Source organism: Lactuca virosa, chromosome 4, assembly GCF_052849685.1.
Source record: "Lactuca virosa cultivar CGN04683 chromosome 4, Lactuca_virosa_CGN04683_v6, whole genome shotgun sequence".
Lineage (NCBI taxonomy): Eukaryota > Viridiplantae > Streptophyta > Magnoliopsida > Asterales > Asteraceae > Lactuca > Lactuca virosa.
The window spans coordinates 480,672,936-480,689,892 of NC_136429.1; the positions used below are offsets into that span (position 1 = coordinate 480,672,936).

The 16,957-nt window shown below is 32.8% G+C and overlaps 3 protein-coding genes across 4 annotated transcripts; 1 reads left to right on the top strand and 2 right to left on the bottom strand.

The window, feature by feature from the left end:
* Positions 1-5,318: 5,318 nt before the first annotated feature.
* On the top strand, positions 5,319-10,113 carry LOC145109234 (patatin-like protein 2). 2 transcript variants are annotated; one of them, XM_079046357.1, is made up of 7 exons: positions 5,319-5,798; positions 5,906-6,087; positions 6,172-6,231; positions 7,659-7,851; positions 7,941-8,102; positions 9,341-9,649; positions 9,763-10,113. In XM_079046357.1, exons 1-7 carry the CDS (start codon positions 5,604-5,606, stop codon positions 9,988-9,990), a joined length of 1,329 nt encoding a protein of 442 aa, XP_078902483.1. In that variant the 5' UTR covers positions 5,319-5,603; the 3' UTR covers positions 9,991-10,113. The 2 variants fall into 2 exon arrangements, with proteins under 2 accessions (XP_078902483.1, XP_078902484.1); XM_079046358.1 differs by lacking the exon at positions 6,172-6,231.
* On the bottom strand, positions 10,100-13,075 carry LOC145109236 (peptidyl-prolyl cis-trans isomerase CYP40-like). Its single transcript, XM_079046359.1, has 9 exons — positions 12,666-13,075; positions 11,511-12,011; positions 11,192-11,279; positions 11,060-11,112; positions 10,859-10,963; positions 10,676-10,751; positions 10,525-10,562; positions 10,342-10,413; positions 10,100-10,253 (listed from the first exon to the last, which is right to left on the bottom strand). The coding sequence occupies exons 1-8, from the start codon at positions 12,834-12,836 to the stop codon at positions 10,360-10,362; spliced, it is 1,086 nt and encodes a 361-aa protein (XP_078902485.1). The 5' UTR covers positions 12,837-13,075; the 3' UTR covers positions 10,100-10,253; positions 10,342-10,359.
* Positions 13,076-15,834: 2,759 nt separating this feature from the next.
* LOC145106888 (uncharacterized) lies at positions 15,835-16,356 on the bottom strand. The gene has a single exon (XM_079043810.1). It carries the CDS (start codon positions 16,354-16,356, stop codon positions 15,835-15,837), a length of 522 nt encoding a protein of 173 aa, XP_078899936.1.
* Between the last annotated feature and the right edge of the window lie 601 nt (positions 16,357-16,957).

The window sequence follows — 16,957 nt, forward strand, 5'->3', positions numbered from 1 at the left end:
TTAGTTCAAAGACATCGAGATCTACTAACTGCTAGGAGATTAAGTGTAACATCTTAAGGGAGGGTTCAAAGGGTAATACCTACCTATCCTATGCAGGATTCAACTGTTGAAAATTTCGATTGGAAATTGGATATGCAAAGATCGATCTCCATTCATATGGGGGATTGTTGGAAAATTTAGTATAAATATTTATATTTTTACTAACTTTGGACATATATTAATATATACATATGTTGTATATATAAGTAACACTAAGTGGGTTTGTGTTCTCCTCCACGAGGACTTCGAAACGATATATTATATGTCCAAAATGGAGTATATGTGAATGAGATATCGATACTCAAAGAAGGGTATTTGAGAATAAGTTTAGCAAAAAGGGATGAATGTGGGAATGAGTCCCACATTGGTAGAAAGACCAAACTCAACAAGGTTTATAAGCTTGAATGCATGAAAGGCTTACAAGCTTGTGTCTATGGTTTTACTACAATTCCTACCCGCGCACAGGGGGGGGGGGGGAAATCTTGGATTTCGTAGACCAAAAACACCGAACTTATGCATGGGCGCGACCTGCGGACACGAATGTAGCTCCGAAAACTCGGGCACGCGCTACCCTCATTTTTGCTAAACTTGACAGTTTTGGTCCCTATTTTTGAATTCTGTAACGGATGCATTAATTACGTAATTAATGACATTTATTGGCATTAAACGCTCAATCAATTATTGATTTGTTTCCATTACACGATTCAAATATAAAAGGAGACCTTTACCATCTCATTCTACACACGAATGAAAATACTCTTCTTTCTCCTGCTTCCGGCGACTCTTTCAGGCAAGTGAAATATCCGGCAGTACACCACTGTTAAGGTTGTTGTACCCTTGGAACAGACGGTGAATCTGTTTAAGGGAATCGAGTCCAACTTGAGCCTCAGCCACCACGTTTGCTACTAATCTTTTTCTTTACAGGGAACTTTCAAGAGGAAAAACGAAGTCTTTAATCTAACAACCGGTAAGGAATCGATTCTATGCGTGGAATCGTTGTCCTCTTAGAGTAGGATTGGAGGCTGGAATAGGAAGTGAGAAGTCGATTCTATGCTTTGGGCGTCTGATTTGGGAAAATGAGGGGGGGACTAATAGCGCCAAAATGAAAAATGAAATTTTCCGAGATCGTGTAGTCGAACAAATTTGGCGGGGTTTTCTAATTTTTGTGGAATTTATTTGATTTTCCTTTGTCTAGCTAAAAAAAATAGTATATTGATTTAATTTATTTTTATAGTTTATGAAAATTTAAATTGATTTAATATATGATGTATAATTTTTTTTTTATGATTTTTATGCCACTAACAACTATGAAATTAATGTCACAAAACAACTAATGTCATTATATCTATTAATTTTTATAGTGACATAAACAAAGTGTCACTAAAAGTGTACTATAGTGGCACAAAAGAAATATGTTACTAAAAGATTGTGCCACTAAATGCCATTTAGTTTGTAGTGCAAGAACAAGGAGAAAAGGGGACAAAACTCAAGATCTAACAACTTTGGATGATAAAAATCGGGTCTTGGACACTTACAAAGGTCTAAGAGAGTGCCAAACTGAAGAATGGGGCTTGGTTGCCGAATCTTTGCTTCCTTCTTTTACCTTCTTCCTTCAAAACACCAAACTAGCTTCACAAATGGGAGAGAAAATGATTAGGGTTTCTTTCAGAGTTTGAGGGGTTGAGGGTGAACAAACTCTAGCCTCTATATTCCTTTAAATAGGGAGAAAAACCCGGAAGATTAGGGTTTCATTTCAGCAGTCAACACGTCGTGTTCCAAGAGGAAACACGTCGTGTTGCCCAAATAAAACTTGCGCCTTGTCATATCTAGACACACCGTGTTGGTGCCTCCAAGACGTCGTGTCCAAACCTCAATTATACCCAAGGGTGCTACCACCTGACCAATTGACATGAAATAGAAGTATAGAAGTAACTGCACATCGGGATGTTACAGAATGCATGGTTGGTCCCATAGTCAGATGAAAAGATCGCTATACCCTTTCAATTTTATTGTATATTTTCTTATAAAGGATTTAAAAAACAAAAAAAAACACCCCCACATACCCAAACCACTAACACTTATACTAACCCTCATCCCTTATTCTCCTTGGATGCCACCTTTGGCAACCCCCCCCCCCCCAACTTTCACCCCTCATTCACCCACAAATACACCAACCTTTCATATATACCATCAAATCCAAGACCCTCCATCTTATAAGAACCAAGAATACCGAGTTGAAAGCAAAAATTATTTTGTTTTGGTTTATCATACATTGAGGTAATACAACCTCATGTTTTTATTAAAATAAAACAAACTACATACCAGCACAACGGAATACAAAACCACCATCAATTGTATAGTGAAGAAATCCACGTGCAGATAAACAAATCTAAAAGAAATAGTTGTGTACAATAACCAAATATTCTATTTCAAAAATAATTTTACTCAATTTCTAGGTCTTAGGCAACGATCAACGTCTAAAGAGACTGAATTTTAGCAAAGTGAAACATACGCAAACTGATAAACATAGAATTGTCAATGAATTAATTGTGACTAATAGATTTAGTGATTGTACCATGTTAGGCTTCATGACGATGAAGTGGATGAAGCATTAGTAGTCGTCGTTGATTTCATGAGGATCTCTTTAGATTATATTATTAGGAAATAGGGCTTCTAAGCTTTCTTAATTCTTGTATAAGTTGGTGATGATTGAAGGGTTTGTTGGGTTTTCTGTGTTGTTAAAGATTCATAGATTGTAGAGGTGCACTGATGACTGTAGATAGGGATTATGGAGTTCCAAAATAGCTACCATGTTGTAAGTAATTAGGGCGGGAGAGCCATTTAGTTGTCATTATTATTGAGTAAGAAGGAGAAGAGTTATAAGCTTTGAATGGAAGCCACGGTAAACGGAGAAATTCCTTGTCACCTAAGTAGCGACCTGCATGAATAATTTAATGAAGAAGATGAGAGGATGGATTCAGGGACCTAAGGTAGTCGACAGGGTAAAGGGAATAAAGAGAAAGGGCGGGCCAGAAAGGAGGAATGGGAGGGAGAGAAAGGGTGATGTTATATGGGAAGAAGGACGATGGTAGCTACGTTAATAGGGGTAGGGTAGGTTTTTATTGGGGGTAGGGTAAATGGTTCCTGTGGTTTGCATTTTTCAAGAAACACGTCCAAACCCTTGAAAAATTGGAGAAATAATTTTTTTAAGCAAGTTTCTTAGTGGATTTGATCCCCGTTAAACTTGAAATGACTAATATGCGCTTTTATTGTATTCTTTTCTTATTATCTTAAACACTTTTATCTTTTATTTTAATATTAATGTTATAATAAATAAAGATGGGCCCACCACCCCCACACACACCCAAATACCCGTTCACATACATATTGTTGGCCTCGTTGAGTCGTTTCTCTCCTCCTCTGGTTACCACAAACCTACGTCACCACCATCACTACCTTCTTTAGTCACCCTCAACTGCCCCTTCCTCGTCTTTCTTGATCTGATTCCCTCCAACCCACCCTCCCATCTGGTTTGGGTTCAAACCATATTCTCTCTTTAGTGTGATTCTAGGTTTCGGATGACTCATCCCCTTCAAGATTTTGTCTTGATACAGTGATCAATCTAGCATCAAAAGTAAAGTCAGTTGAAGATGTGGTCTATATGTATGATTATAGGGATCGAACAAGTTTTACCCTACTACACTGATCATTTTAGGGTTCAAATGATTCTCCCTTGTTCATCATCTTCTTTACATAAACCTGAAAATATCTTTGTTTTTTATGGGTATCCTTGTGTCAATCGACACACACATCAGGTTCAGTAAAGGTTCAAATATCCTTACATAACCCTACCATTGTTCTTGGTTTAATTTTCTTGCATCTTTATAAAGCCTGATTCAAATCATATTCAAGAAGGGGTGGATGGTGATGTTGGTTCGTATAAGAAGAATATAGGGAAGGGTACGGGGGATAAGGAGTGAAGAATGAGTTAGAATAAGGGGTATAAGACAGTGCAGTGGAGGAAGGGAATTGATGGGCAATAAATTAGTATGGGAAAAGAAGGTGGACAATATGTAACACCTGTTTTCAGGTATGAATTTGATGCTTAAATCTTGTAGAATGTTGGTGGCCACGACGTGGTGGGGAAGATCACCACGATGTGGCAACCACTTTTGGAATATGATCATTTTTAGTTGTCACGACGTGGTCGTGTATTGGCCACGGCGTGGCGACGTCCTAGACTCAAACCTTAATTTTTCGGGCTTAAGACCCTATTTAAAGGATGTGATGACTAGGGTTTCATCCAACCTCACCGTCAATCACCCTCTAAGTCTAGAAATCAAACCCTAATCCTTTAATTCCTCTTTTGAGCTCATGTTGGTGTTCTTGGTGATCTTTAAAGGAATAAGAAGAACCTTGTTTTGAATGGAACCTCTTGGCAAGCTTAAGGACTTCATTTGAAAACTTTTGGACCTTTGTAAGTCCTCTAGTTCGAATCTTGATGGTTGGGTTCCTATAGACTTAGGATTTAAGCACTTTTTGTCTATTTGGTGAATTTTGAACGATTAGTTACCCTAAAGTTTGCAACTTTATGGGTCGTGGTAGTCCCAAATGCCTTATGTGTTCCAAATCTGAATTCTTGAGAAGTTTTAGTGCCATGCATGGAGTTTAGACTCCATTTCTTACCTTTTTGACCTAGTTTGAGTGAAGGACATACATGTCCATAAAGTTCATATTTTTATGGACCTTTTGGGTCCCTAGAAGCCTTCTGGAAAGTTTGAGAAAGGGCTTAACAAATTAAGAGCTTAATCAATTAAGTTGTCTTCAGCTAAAAACCACGACGTGGCAAGTTGCTCGCCACGACGTGATGAAAGAGGGTTTCACGACTGTTTTGTTGGGTTGTTACCACATCGTGGTGGCATGTTTGTCACGACGTTGTAGAAGAGTTGGTCTTAACTGTGTTGAATAGCCACGACGTGGACAATGGTTCGCATGTTTTCCTGGTTTAGGGACCAACTATGCAGAAAATTAAAACCATAGGGGTAGTCTGTGTAACGAAAAAAAAAGTCAGGGATGAAAACTACAAATCCGAATAACCATAAGGACCATTTATGTAATTTTGTTAATAAGTTAAAGTGAATTACAAATTTAGTTACTATGGTAAGTCAAAAATTATTAGTGTTTCACATGTTTCTCTCTCTTTTTTTTTTTTTAATATTCTACACAACATATATCAAGCATTAGTAATTTATATGTATACCCATTTATGTGGAGCTCAATGGTCCTCCTGCCTTTTCTCGGTTTTGTTGTTTTTGGACATTCTTTGGAAAATTCGAAATGAGTCCCAAAGTAAAAAGTCTACAATACCCCAACTTTCACAATGGAAGAACAAGAACTTCCGAATTCTAAACAAGATTCAGAAATTCAAAAGCCATCCATCATACGAACACAGAAAGATTTCTTGAAATTTTATAGAAACTCATCCCTCCTAATCTTCCTTTTCTCCGATTAATCTTTTATGTTTATAGGTATCGGATTCACAAAACGATCTGTCGATCGAATCAATGAATAACACCAATCTTGTAATCATCTGGATATTAATCATTACCATCATCGTACCCATCAAGGCGAATAAAGGAACCGATAGACCAACTAATGTGGGGTTGGCAAACTATTGCACCATTCTTAGCATCGATGGTGGTGGTGTTCGTGGCCTCATTCCAAGTACAATCCTTGCATTTCTTGAATCCAAACTTCAGGTAAATGTATATTATATATTTCGAGATCTATTGTTGTTGTTTTTGTTGTTGTATATTTATATATGTTATAGAGTTTTTTTTATATTGGATTTGTTGTTTTGAGATAGGAAATAGATGGACCAAATGCGAGGCTTGCAGATTATTTTGATGTGATTGCTGGAACGAGCACCGGAGGGTTGATGACGACGATGCTTACAGCTCCTGATTACAGAAATCGTCCGCTTTATGCTGCGAGAGACATTAATGGATTCTACTTTCAACATTCGCCTAAAATTTTTCCTCAACTAAGGTGAATTTTGATAACTTTTTTAAAAAAAATGGTGCAGTTTTGATTGAAACATTGTTTTCATTATCTTTTTCGAATCAAATACAGCGATGACGATGATACGGTAATTAGTGAAAAATTTTCTACTCAACATGAAGCCTGCGATGGGTAAACACCTTCAACTACTTTTGTAGTTCATGTTAAGAGGGTGTTTCGAAGTGTGTTATGAAACTGGTTATCTGATTATTACAATTTAAATTTGTGATAATCAATTTTTAGTGTTTGGATAAATCGATATGTTTTTTAAGATTTTTTGAAAGTTGATGGATCAAATAATCAGTTTCATACCAACTTCAACAAAACCGATCATTTAAAATACTTTGATTACCGACTTATCACTATTTTTATCTTATTTTAGAAACATTTTCCCAATTTTTACATTATTTTATCATTTTAGATTTGGAAAAATTATAAAAATATTTTTATAGTTGATAGAAAGTAAGTTGTCATAATATGAGTTTACATATTTTAACGTAAAATTATCATTTTTTTATTAATCTTTTATAAACTTCTTACCTAATTATCACAACTCAATAACAAATATAAAATATATCCAAACACTATCTCCAATAAATTGTTCTACGATAGCGGATTATATGATTTTGTTATTTGGCCAAGTCAGTTTCAAAACACACATCCAAACAACCCTAACTTTTTATTATAGACATGATATTATTAGTTTCAATATATCATATAAATTGTGTAACACCGTGGTTATGCATGGAGACACAAATCACACATAAAAGTCAATAAGCATAGCGTTGCAAATGAGCTTAGTCCTACTCGAGCTCGAGTATATGACAATGTAATACTAATTTCCAACCTTTTTCTTATCAAATTCACTTTAAAAGTTGTAATATTTTTAAAACTATATATTAACCGATGCATAAGTTTTGAGAGCATGGACGGGTTTGTTAAACTGCTGAACACACAAAATCATATGGTGCCACTCTCAACCCCGCAACCATCTAGATCGACTCAAAGTAGCCTAGTATGACATATTTTGTTCGGTTAAAAGTTACATTTATCTCTTATAACAAGCCAAACAAATTAAGTCATTCAAATGACAAATAACATCGAGTATCTTTCGGTGACAGTTATTATTAATTGTCATCGTATGACATTAATCCTATTTTAAAATAATGTAATGAGACACCCAAAAAACATTATTGGTCTCTTGGATACAATTATACAATTAGATAAATAAGTTGTCTTAGAAAAACAAATCGAGTACTATTAATTGTCATCGTATGACATTAATCCTATTTTACCATTCAATCCGATGAGTAAACTTTCAAAGTTGTTTTAAAAAACGTAAAATGAAACTTATTGACATATATATATATATATATATATATATATATATATATATATATATATATATATATATATATATATTAAGTATAAGTATAATTATAAGACCTAAAATGCAAAATGAATATTATTATCGTCTATTTCTAAAATTAACCCGATTAAATACCATGAAAATAAAAGCAAATACTTGTATAGATCTAAATTAATTTTTACCATTGTAGTCGAATCAAGTTCCTGAACTCGGTAGCGGGAATGTTTGGTGAGGTCGCCGGACCAAAGTACGACGGAAAATACATCCGATCATTAACCAAGACGCTATTACGAAATATGACAATTAAACAAACTCTAACAGACATTGTTATACCTGCTTTCGATATCAAGCATCTTCAACCTACCATCTTCTCCACAGCTCAAGTAAGCTATATAACTACTCAATTCATCGAATTGATCTTCGTTAGGGTTTGGAATTTTAATGATAACGAGTTTCAGTTTGATTCGTTTAGGCAAAAGAAATTGCCTGGAAAGATGCGCAATTAGCAGATGTATGCATCAGCACTGCGGCGGCTCCGACGTATTTTCCGCCGTATTATTTTGAGACTAGAGATACCGATGGAACCAAACACACTTTCGATCTCATCGATGGTGGAGTTGCCGCAAACAATCCGGTAATTATTGTTTCTCTTTTTCTTCTATAATTTTCTATGTTCTAATTCGATTTGAGTAAATTTTATTTTTTTCTCCAAAGTTAAAGATAATTTTTTTCACTTTTGATCTTACAATGTTTTCTTTTGCAATTTTTTTTCTTTTGAAGTTTTTATAATATTTTCGGTGTATTTTCTAAAAAGAATAATTGTTTCTGGTTTTTAATTATAATAGTTTTGGTCCAAAAAATATAGTGAAATGGACCAAGACCATTATAAAAAACTCAATAAGTACCAAAATTACAACAAAAAACATTGTGTGACCAAAACTATAAAAATCAGCTATATTCAAGTCGAAACTAACTTAGGAAATGAACATATAATAAAAACGTTTTTACGGTTATTAGGGCCATGAAAAAGGTATTTTTAATTAGCAAGATATTTATAATACATAAAACGGGTTAAAGTCGTCTATATCTTAATAAATAAATAAAAATAAATAAATAAATAAATAAATAAATAAATAAAAACTCTAAAATAGTTTTATTTGATATTGAGAGTTGATTCGTACATAACGATTTTTTTTCGTACACAACAATTTATTCTTTAAAATGTTGTACTGTGCAACCCTTTAAAGCACAAATTGTTGTGTACAAATCACTTCCCTTTAATAATATGGTTTTGTAATCATATGGAAAATTTTGCAAAGAACAGGAACGCACTTTACCCTTGATATCAAGATGGGCAATGTTCTGATCTATAAACAATACACCTATATCTTTACTCGGTGTACTTGCCATTATTAATTTATCGACAATAACAACGTACTTTATCTTTTAAAACAATAGTAACATACTTTCATTTTGCCCTCCATAAAATCAATATACTTACATTTTCTTACCAGTATTGGCAATTTACTTCAATTGCTATGTATGAGTTATTATATAAAGTAATCTAAGTACATTGTTATTATTGGTAAGAAATAATGTATATTGCTAATGTTTTATTTTGAAAGAGTGTATATTGCTAATGTTGGTAAAAAAAAAAAGTGATACCTTACATTCAACTGCAATTTATCCTCAATCATATCAAACATGGTCAATTATTTATGAAACTATTTTAAGATTTTAGGACAAAAAAGATTGTTAGATGAAAGTACAAATCTCTTAATATAAGCGAAAAAAAAAAGTTATTTGTGGGAATTTATATAAAAGTGATAATGTAAAGTATTATTTAAATGACAAACAATTGATAATTGACAGACGCAAATTGCTTTAACACATATACATAAGGAAGTGTTGATGGGGAAATACAGATTCGCGGGTGCAACTTCGAACCACGTTGATGCCAAAAGGATGCTTGTTCTTTCACTTGGAACCGGCATGCAAAAATTCACTGAAAGATATACAGCACAAAAGGCAGCAAGATGGGGTTTGCTGAGGTGGATTTTCGATAATGGGTCCACTCCAATTCTACATATTTACAGTGATGCCAGCTCAGACATGGTTGATATCCACGTGTCAACTCTTTTCAGAGCCTTGAACGCCGAAAAGAATTATCTACGCATTCAGGTAATCTCAATTTCATCCCAAATCCTTTTTTGCTTTTTTATGAAATACGAATATAAATATATCGATTTCTATTAAAATTAATTATGTTATGAATTATATTATGTTAATGGCAGGAAGAGAACTTGACAGGGGACCAAACTTCAGTGGATATTTCAACAATGGAGAACATGAAAGCTTTAGAAAATATTGGCAAAAAACTGTTGCAAAAAAATGTCTCAAGATTAGACGTTGAATCAGGCAAATTCTTAGAGGTTAAAGGCGCAGGAACAAACGCTGAAGCTTTAACACATTTCGCCAGACAACTTTGTGCAGAAAGAAAACGTCGCCGTTGTACAAATTAAGGTTTCTTCCATTGTAACGTCTTTTTTGTCTTTATTCTACCAGATCAATCAATCTTGTAACGTCTTTTTTTTAATAACATAGGATTCATTAATCATTAATCATTAATCATTATACTGTCCAAATTCCATTTTCATTTTTTGTATATAAAAATCATCATATAACATTCAAATCACATTCATCAATAAGCAATAATTGGTTTGAATCAAGGACAAAAAAATTTGTATCACTGAATTGCTAAAGTTGAGAACATGTTTCCGGAATCCTGAAATAAGATATTTACAAAGGGTAAGATGGTAATTTTTACTGAAGGTTAAATCTTAAATATATATTGGTATAAAAATAATACTTACAATTAAATTTTTGTGGAATTACTTGAACATTCTGGCAAATGCTTTCTTTTCTTGTTCCCTCCTATCAGCAATCTGCATACACATTCAAATATAAATTTAAGTATAAAACAAAATTTATCTTTTTGTATTAAATAAAGAAATTAAAGATGAAATTGAAATTGAAATTTGAGAGAAAGGACTTACCCTCTTCTTAGCTGCAGCTAGCTCCTTCTTTATTCCACCTGAATTAACCAAAAACATAAAAAGCATCAGATAAAATATGTATTTTACTTTTTTACCCTTACTAGCAATAATAATACTTATATTAACAATTAAAATGGTAAATTAAATTTACCATCATTAGGTTCCAACACCAGTGCTTTCTTGAAACTTTCAACAGCTGAATCAATGTCATTGAGTGCCATACTTGCCTGTTTGTTATGTAAAAAATATATATATTTTTTATATTTACAATTGATTAAAATGAATTTTAATTATAATTTATAAATAAATATATATTATATATAAATATAACAACCTGGCCTTGACGAAAAAGAGCTTTCACATTATCATCCATTTCACGAAGGGCAAAGTCAGCATCCAATAATGCTCCTTTCAAATCTCCAAGTTTCAATTTGCAAGCCTAAAATAAAATAAATAAATAATCCACATTATACCCTTCTTTAATCATATTTTTATAGAATATTTTGTTGTTTAAATTGTCTTTTTAGCAACTTACAGAACTGTTTGTGAAGATCTGTGATTTTGTCTTCCTTAAAGAATCAGTTTTTCCTGAAAAATCAAAAGAAGATAATATAATATGTATCAATTTACTATTAAATAAATAATAAAGATTTCTCATTATATTCACCTTCATCAATATCTTCCTTCTCCCAGCAGATGTCCAAGTAACGCAAAGCCTTACGATACTTTCTAAGGGCATTTTTGTAATCTTGCTTCTACAAAATGCAAAAACAACCACAAAAAAGGTCATTTTTTTATAAAGTGATCAAAATGTTGTATCTTTTTTGCAAATAACATTTTATACTTATCTGTATAAAAGACAACATTTTGACAAACGGAAAGTTAGGTCAAACTTTTGATTTAGATTGTAGAAATAGTGTCTTTTTAGCAATTAACAGTAAAGAATATACGAAATTACATTATACAAGTACTAAAATTTAGAGTACCTTAAACTGTTCATTCCCAAAAGTTTTAATGGCATCAACAGCAGTCATCCACCATGAAACTTCTTCAGGTTTAACATCAAGATCAAGTGGCCAATCAGGATAAGTATCACCATCTTTAAAAAAGTCACAAACACCATCATCTTCTCCTTCTAGAAGCTCCCCACAATCTTGTATAACAACTTCTTGAGTAGGTAAGTCATTTTCTACTGTAGTAGTATGCTCAACTGATCTAACAACTCCCATTCCTTTTATAACTCTACCAAAAACTACATGTTTTCCATCTAGATGAGATGTGCGTGTTGTAGTGATGAAAAATTGAGAGCCATTTGTGTTTGGACCAGAATTGGCCATTGATAGCATTCCTTTTCTTTCATGTTTCAGTTCGAAGTTCTCATCTTCAAATTTTAAACCATAGATTGATTCTCCTCCTGTGCCATTTCTAGCAGATATATCGCCTCCTTGAATCATGAAACCTTTGATCACACGATGGAAACATGATCCCTGCAAGTTATGATCAGACAATAAGATAATGATGTTCAACTTAGATATGTGTATAATTGTTTGTTTACTGTATTTGGTTCTCTGTTTTTCATTAATATATTTGATTTTGTATATTTTGATGTAGGATTGGTTGATTTGCTAATGGTATGTGTTATACAAAGTAGAAAAAGAACATAAGGCATGTATGAATTATAAGAATGAATTTGGGATTAAGCCTCAAGCTTTACATGATATCAAATCATGCCTTAACTGAGTTGCACTTACAGTTTGACAGATGAGAGACATTAATTAGAAATTAGCCTAAAAAGTTCAAAAGAAAGTCTCTTGCTTGTCAAACTGCAAAGATGCTTTCATTCATATAAATCATACGAATGTGATGAACCCTAATAATAAGAGAATCAAAATATGCGATTAGCTTGTTGAATCGCAAGGAAACTCATTGAGTGAAGGACATAAAACTTGCAAAACACATACGATTTTCAAATGAACAACTAATAGAACAGATAGAATCAGGTTTCTGAGAAAACTCAAACTACAAACAGCCAATCATACATAAAAAAAAAAGTACGAAATCAAACATATTTGCGAAAAATACAGAATCATATATAGTAAACAGATAGAAAGGTTATCAAGTGTTGATGAAATAGATTATACCTTCAAATGGAGGGGAACACCAGTGTTAGGACCAATCCCCTTCTCTCCAGTACAAAGAGCCCTAAAATTCTCAGCAGTTTTGGGAACAATGTCTTTGTATAGCTCCACAACCAATCTCCCTTCAAGCTCACCTCCGATGCTTATATCCAAATAACACCGCGGATTCGCCATTTTTTTTCTTTCTTTTCACAACAGCTTCAAACAACACGAAAGAGAACTTAAAACCCTAGTAAACCGCTTCGCTTCCTCTTCCGCCCGCTATTTATTTTGAAAGTTGTTTGGGGTTGATGCTAAGATACGCGGGGTACATTGTAGCACGCTGTTGATAGGCTATGATCAGATGGGAAACGGAACAGGAGAAAGTGGTGTACTCAAGGTGTTGGACGGTTGGATTTGATTTGATGAAGTAATCGGATGGTTGAGGAGGAAAGTGGATAAAAGACATTCGAGAATAAGGAGATTATCGTCGTATGATTTGACGTTGACGTGACCCTCGTGTGGATGTCGGGTTGTGATCCGATATGTTATACGGGTTGTCGGATATTTGGGTCCACCACCCTCACATGACTTGGACTAGACTTGGAAAAATTTCAAGAGTGGTAAATATTTTAGGTTGTAGGGTTTCTAATACTATACAATTGGTGGAACCCATTTTGAATTATAGTACAAAAACCATTAAAAACCATTCCATGAATAGAATTTGGGTTAAATGTTGCGATGTTCACAAAATACCAAGGCATTAAATATTTTGATCAACAAAAGTTAAAATAACTATTGTTAGCTTTTCAAAGTTGATTAGTTGTAAATATTTTTTGTTAAGGGGGCATTTTGAAACCGGTCGAGATTTCCGAAATAATAATAATCTATATGTCTAGCTAGATATGGTTGGTCTTATGCATAAGTAATTCACACAACTATTTTTCTTTTATGTATTAGAGCTTTTCCAACCATAAAGACTAAGGTGTTGTTTGTTTTTTCTGAGGCAAAATGTTTGCAGTCTGCGGACCACATCTGTAGACTTCTGCAGTAGAAGAGGTGGACCAAACGTCTGCGGTCTGAAAAAAGAAGACTGTTTGTTTTTTTAACATCTGCGGGCTACTAAAAAAAACTGAAATCTAAATAAACTGATTTTTTTTAACTTCAAAGTGATTTTTTTAATATTTTTATGACTTTGTTAAAAATAATTAACGAATCTAGATCAACTTTAATGTATTATTGTATAAAAAATAAAAATAAAAATGGTATGAATTAACGTATATATTTGATAAAAACCAACAACTTTGGTTGCAAAGTTATAACTAAACATTATAATTAGTGATCAAAAAATTTGATATAAATGGATGGAAATAAACTTTGATTTTTTCAATTAAATCCATTAAAAACGTACCATAAATATTTTCTCGAGAAATCGACGATACTGTATTAAATAATGTTTTACAAAATTTGGCAAAAAAATATAAGAATATATTATGACTTTTTTTTCATATTTATATAAACAACTTCAACGACTATTATTGTAATAAATCTTTATTTATAAATTTGTCAAAAATATTATGTTTGTATCGTCGAACGTTTTTTTTTTAAGTTTTGTAATTTTTTTTTCAAATTGTTTATCATTAATAAAGTTGGAAAAAATATAAATTAAAAAAAAACTTAAAAAAATAAAGATATATATGTTTTTTTAGGCTAGAAGATGTCCGAAGATGTTAGAAGACTCTGGTCCACATCTGCGCCAAGAAGAGGGCGCGCAGACGTTTTTAGGTCTGCAGTCTTCAAAAAAACAAACAGTCTGCGAAGACTAATGTATGCGCGTGGTCTGCGCGACGCAGACAGAAGAGGTCACGCAGATCTGCAGAGAAAAAACAAACATTACCTACGATATTGATTATTTAACATTACTTTAATGATTTCATTCCAACCAATTTCTAAAATGATGTTTTTTAGAGGCTTTTATATTTGACCTCTATATTTAGTGTTAAAAAAAAACCAACACAAAAATGGTGTGGCTTTCGAAAGTTAAATAGAGTAAAATTAGCTTTTAAAATGGTGTTTTAAAGATCGATTGGAGTTGGCCTTAGGCTATCTAGAAAGATGTCAAAGAATAGGAGATCTAAGCTACTCAAAATTACTAATAAATTCTCTCATGTTAGTCTAGATCATAACCTCATTCACAACCAAACCAAACCAAACCAAAAATCTATAAATAAAAAAAATAATAAAAACTAATTTATCTTTCTTTCACCTACACAACCCAACTAAATCCAAACATTCATTCTCATTAATAACCCAATTCAAATCATTTTTTTATTAAATAAATATAACTTATAACTTTTTTTATTATATTAAAATGTTTTAAAGAATTAAATACTTTTTTTTTGGAATTAATGATTTATAACAAAAAATAAAATAATCCACTGTAGATTGAAATAAAACTTTGGAAAAACAAATCGTTGGCTGGAAAAAAAACACATCCGAAAAGATTAAAATAGAGAATGAAATTGGATGTGAAAATGTTACTAATTATAATAAAAATAAACAATAAATGTTGATAACTTTTATATAATTTGAAATTAGATAACTATAGGTTTTTTGAAACAATAATTATTATTAGAAAAAAATAGGCTTCAAATGAATTTGTGAAGATAATAATGAGGATATATAATAAAATATCTTACAACCAGGAGCTTACGCACAATGTTGGTAAGGTTTCAAGGAGATTTTATATAATTTTATAATATATGAAACAACTTGATGTGTAATTATTCATGGATGGTAATAGTATAAGAACTTTTATCGTGGTAAATAACTTTTTTTAAAACGGCTGAATTTTTATAAAAAAATAAAAAAGCCTTAGCAAGAAGCTAAAGGCGAAACGGAACTATTACATCATAGAGTTTGAAATTGGGTTTTGAAGCCATAAATTCCACGAAATAGATAATTTATGTTTTCGATTGACCACCCAATTAAAAGAAAAAACAACAATATCTTCAAATAACCTATCTTAAGACACTTATTTTTGAAGTTCCATATGCACCACTAGTTTGTGTAGATAATAGCTTCCAAGATATCCTCCATATTCATACTTAAATGAATAGTCTCTAAAATCAAAGACATCTCATTTACTGAAATTAACTTAAGACAGGTCAATATCACACCATCAAATGAGTTTCTAAATCAAAGCTTTTGCAAGCGAACATTCAAGAAAAAGATGATTAATATTCTCCACATGATCCATGCAAATAGGATAAAGAGAACTAGGAACATCAATATCTCTAGAGATTAAGTTATCTTTAGTAAGAAGACGATTAAGAATAGCTCTCCAATTAAAAATATTCACTTTGATCGGCACCAATCTATTCCATCTAGTTTCAACCATGTCATGAGGTAACACCATGTCATCAATCACCCCACGCGTATCTTTCACCGAATAATCGACATTAACAATATTAGTCAAATTCCACACCCAAGAATCTTTAGAGTCTCGAAATTGAATATTAGCAATTAGGTCAACCATGGCCGAGAACAGGGCACTTTGAGCACCTCCTCTCAGATCATATCTCCAACACCAATGCCAATTATTATGTTGATGCCTATCAGCAACAAAACAGTTAGAATCGACATCCAAAGCAGCCAATTTAGGAAATAACTCAACGAGAGGAAAATTCCTAACCCACACGTCCTTCCAAAACATGGTATTTCTCCCATCTCCAATAGATTTCGCTAAGGTGAAAAGAGGAATAATATGTTTAGAGTGTAAATTCCCACTATAAACGACCAAATCCCTTTAGTAGCGAAACGATATTTGCATTAAAACCTACATGACAACCATGAATCGATTTTATAATACGAGCCCATAAAGCATCAGGATTAGAAACAAGTCTTCATCTCCATTTTAACAACAAAGCTTCATTAAAAGCCATTAAACTACCAATTCCGAGAACGCCATTAACTTTATTGGCTAAAATAAGATTCCACTTAACCCAAGACATACGTTTTTCTTCAAGATTAGCACCCCAAAAAAAAAATTTTGCTCTAGCCGCTTCTAAACATTCCGCAACTTTAATAGGCATTTTAAAAAGAGAAAAATAATAAATACCCAAGGCACCAAGAACTGAACGAATAAGGGTATACCTCCCGCCAATAGACACCATGCTAGCTTTCCAACCATTCAGCTTCGAAGAACACTTGTCAACAATTGGTTGCTAGATTTTACTAAGAGACATATTCAAGCTGACAGGAACACCAAGATACTTGAAAAGAAAAAAAATCAACCTCACACCCGGCTGCACAAG

Excerpts from the sequence above, each read along its gene's own strand:
- LOC145109236 (XM_079046359.1), bottom strand. The coding sequence starts at position 12,836 with ATGGCGAATCCGCGGTGTTATTTGGATATAAGCATCGGAGGTGAGCTT. Across the intron at positions 12,012-12,665 it reads GTGTTCCCCTCCATTTGAAG|GGATCATGTTTCCATCGTGT; the intron begins GTATAATCTATT and ends CATAACTTGCAG. Across the intron at positions 10,964-11,059 it reads AGATCTTCACAAACAGTTCT|GCTTGCAAATTGAAACTTGG; the intron begins GTAAGTTGCTAA and ends ATTTTATTTTAG.
- LOC145109234 (XM_079046357.1), top strand. The coding sequence starts at position 5,604 with ATGAATAACACCAATCTTGTAATCATCTGGATATTAATCATTACCATC. Across the intron at positions 7,852-7,940 it reads CCATCTTCTCCACAGCTCAA|GCAAAAGAAATTGCCTGGAA; the intron begins GTAAGCTATATA and ends TGATTCGTTTAG. Across the intron at positions 8,103-9,340 it reads GAGTTGCCGCAAACAATCCG|ACGCAAATTGCTTTAACACA; the intron begins GTAATTATTGTT and ends GATAATTGACAG.
- LOC145106888 (XM_079043810.1), bottom strand. The coding sequence starts at position 16,356 with ATGTTTTGGAAGGACGTGTGGGTTAGGAATTTTCCTCTCGTTGAGTTA.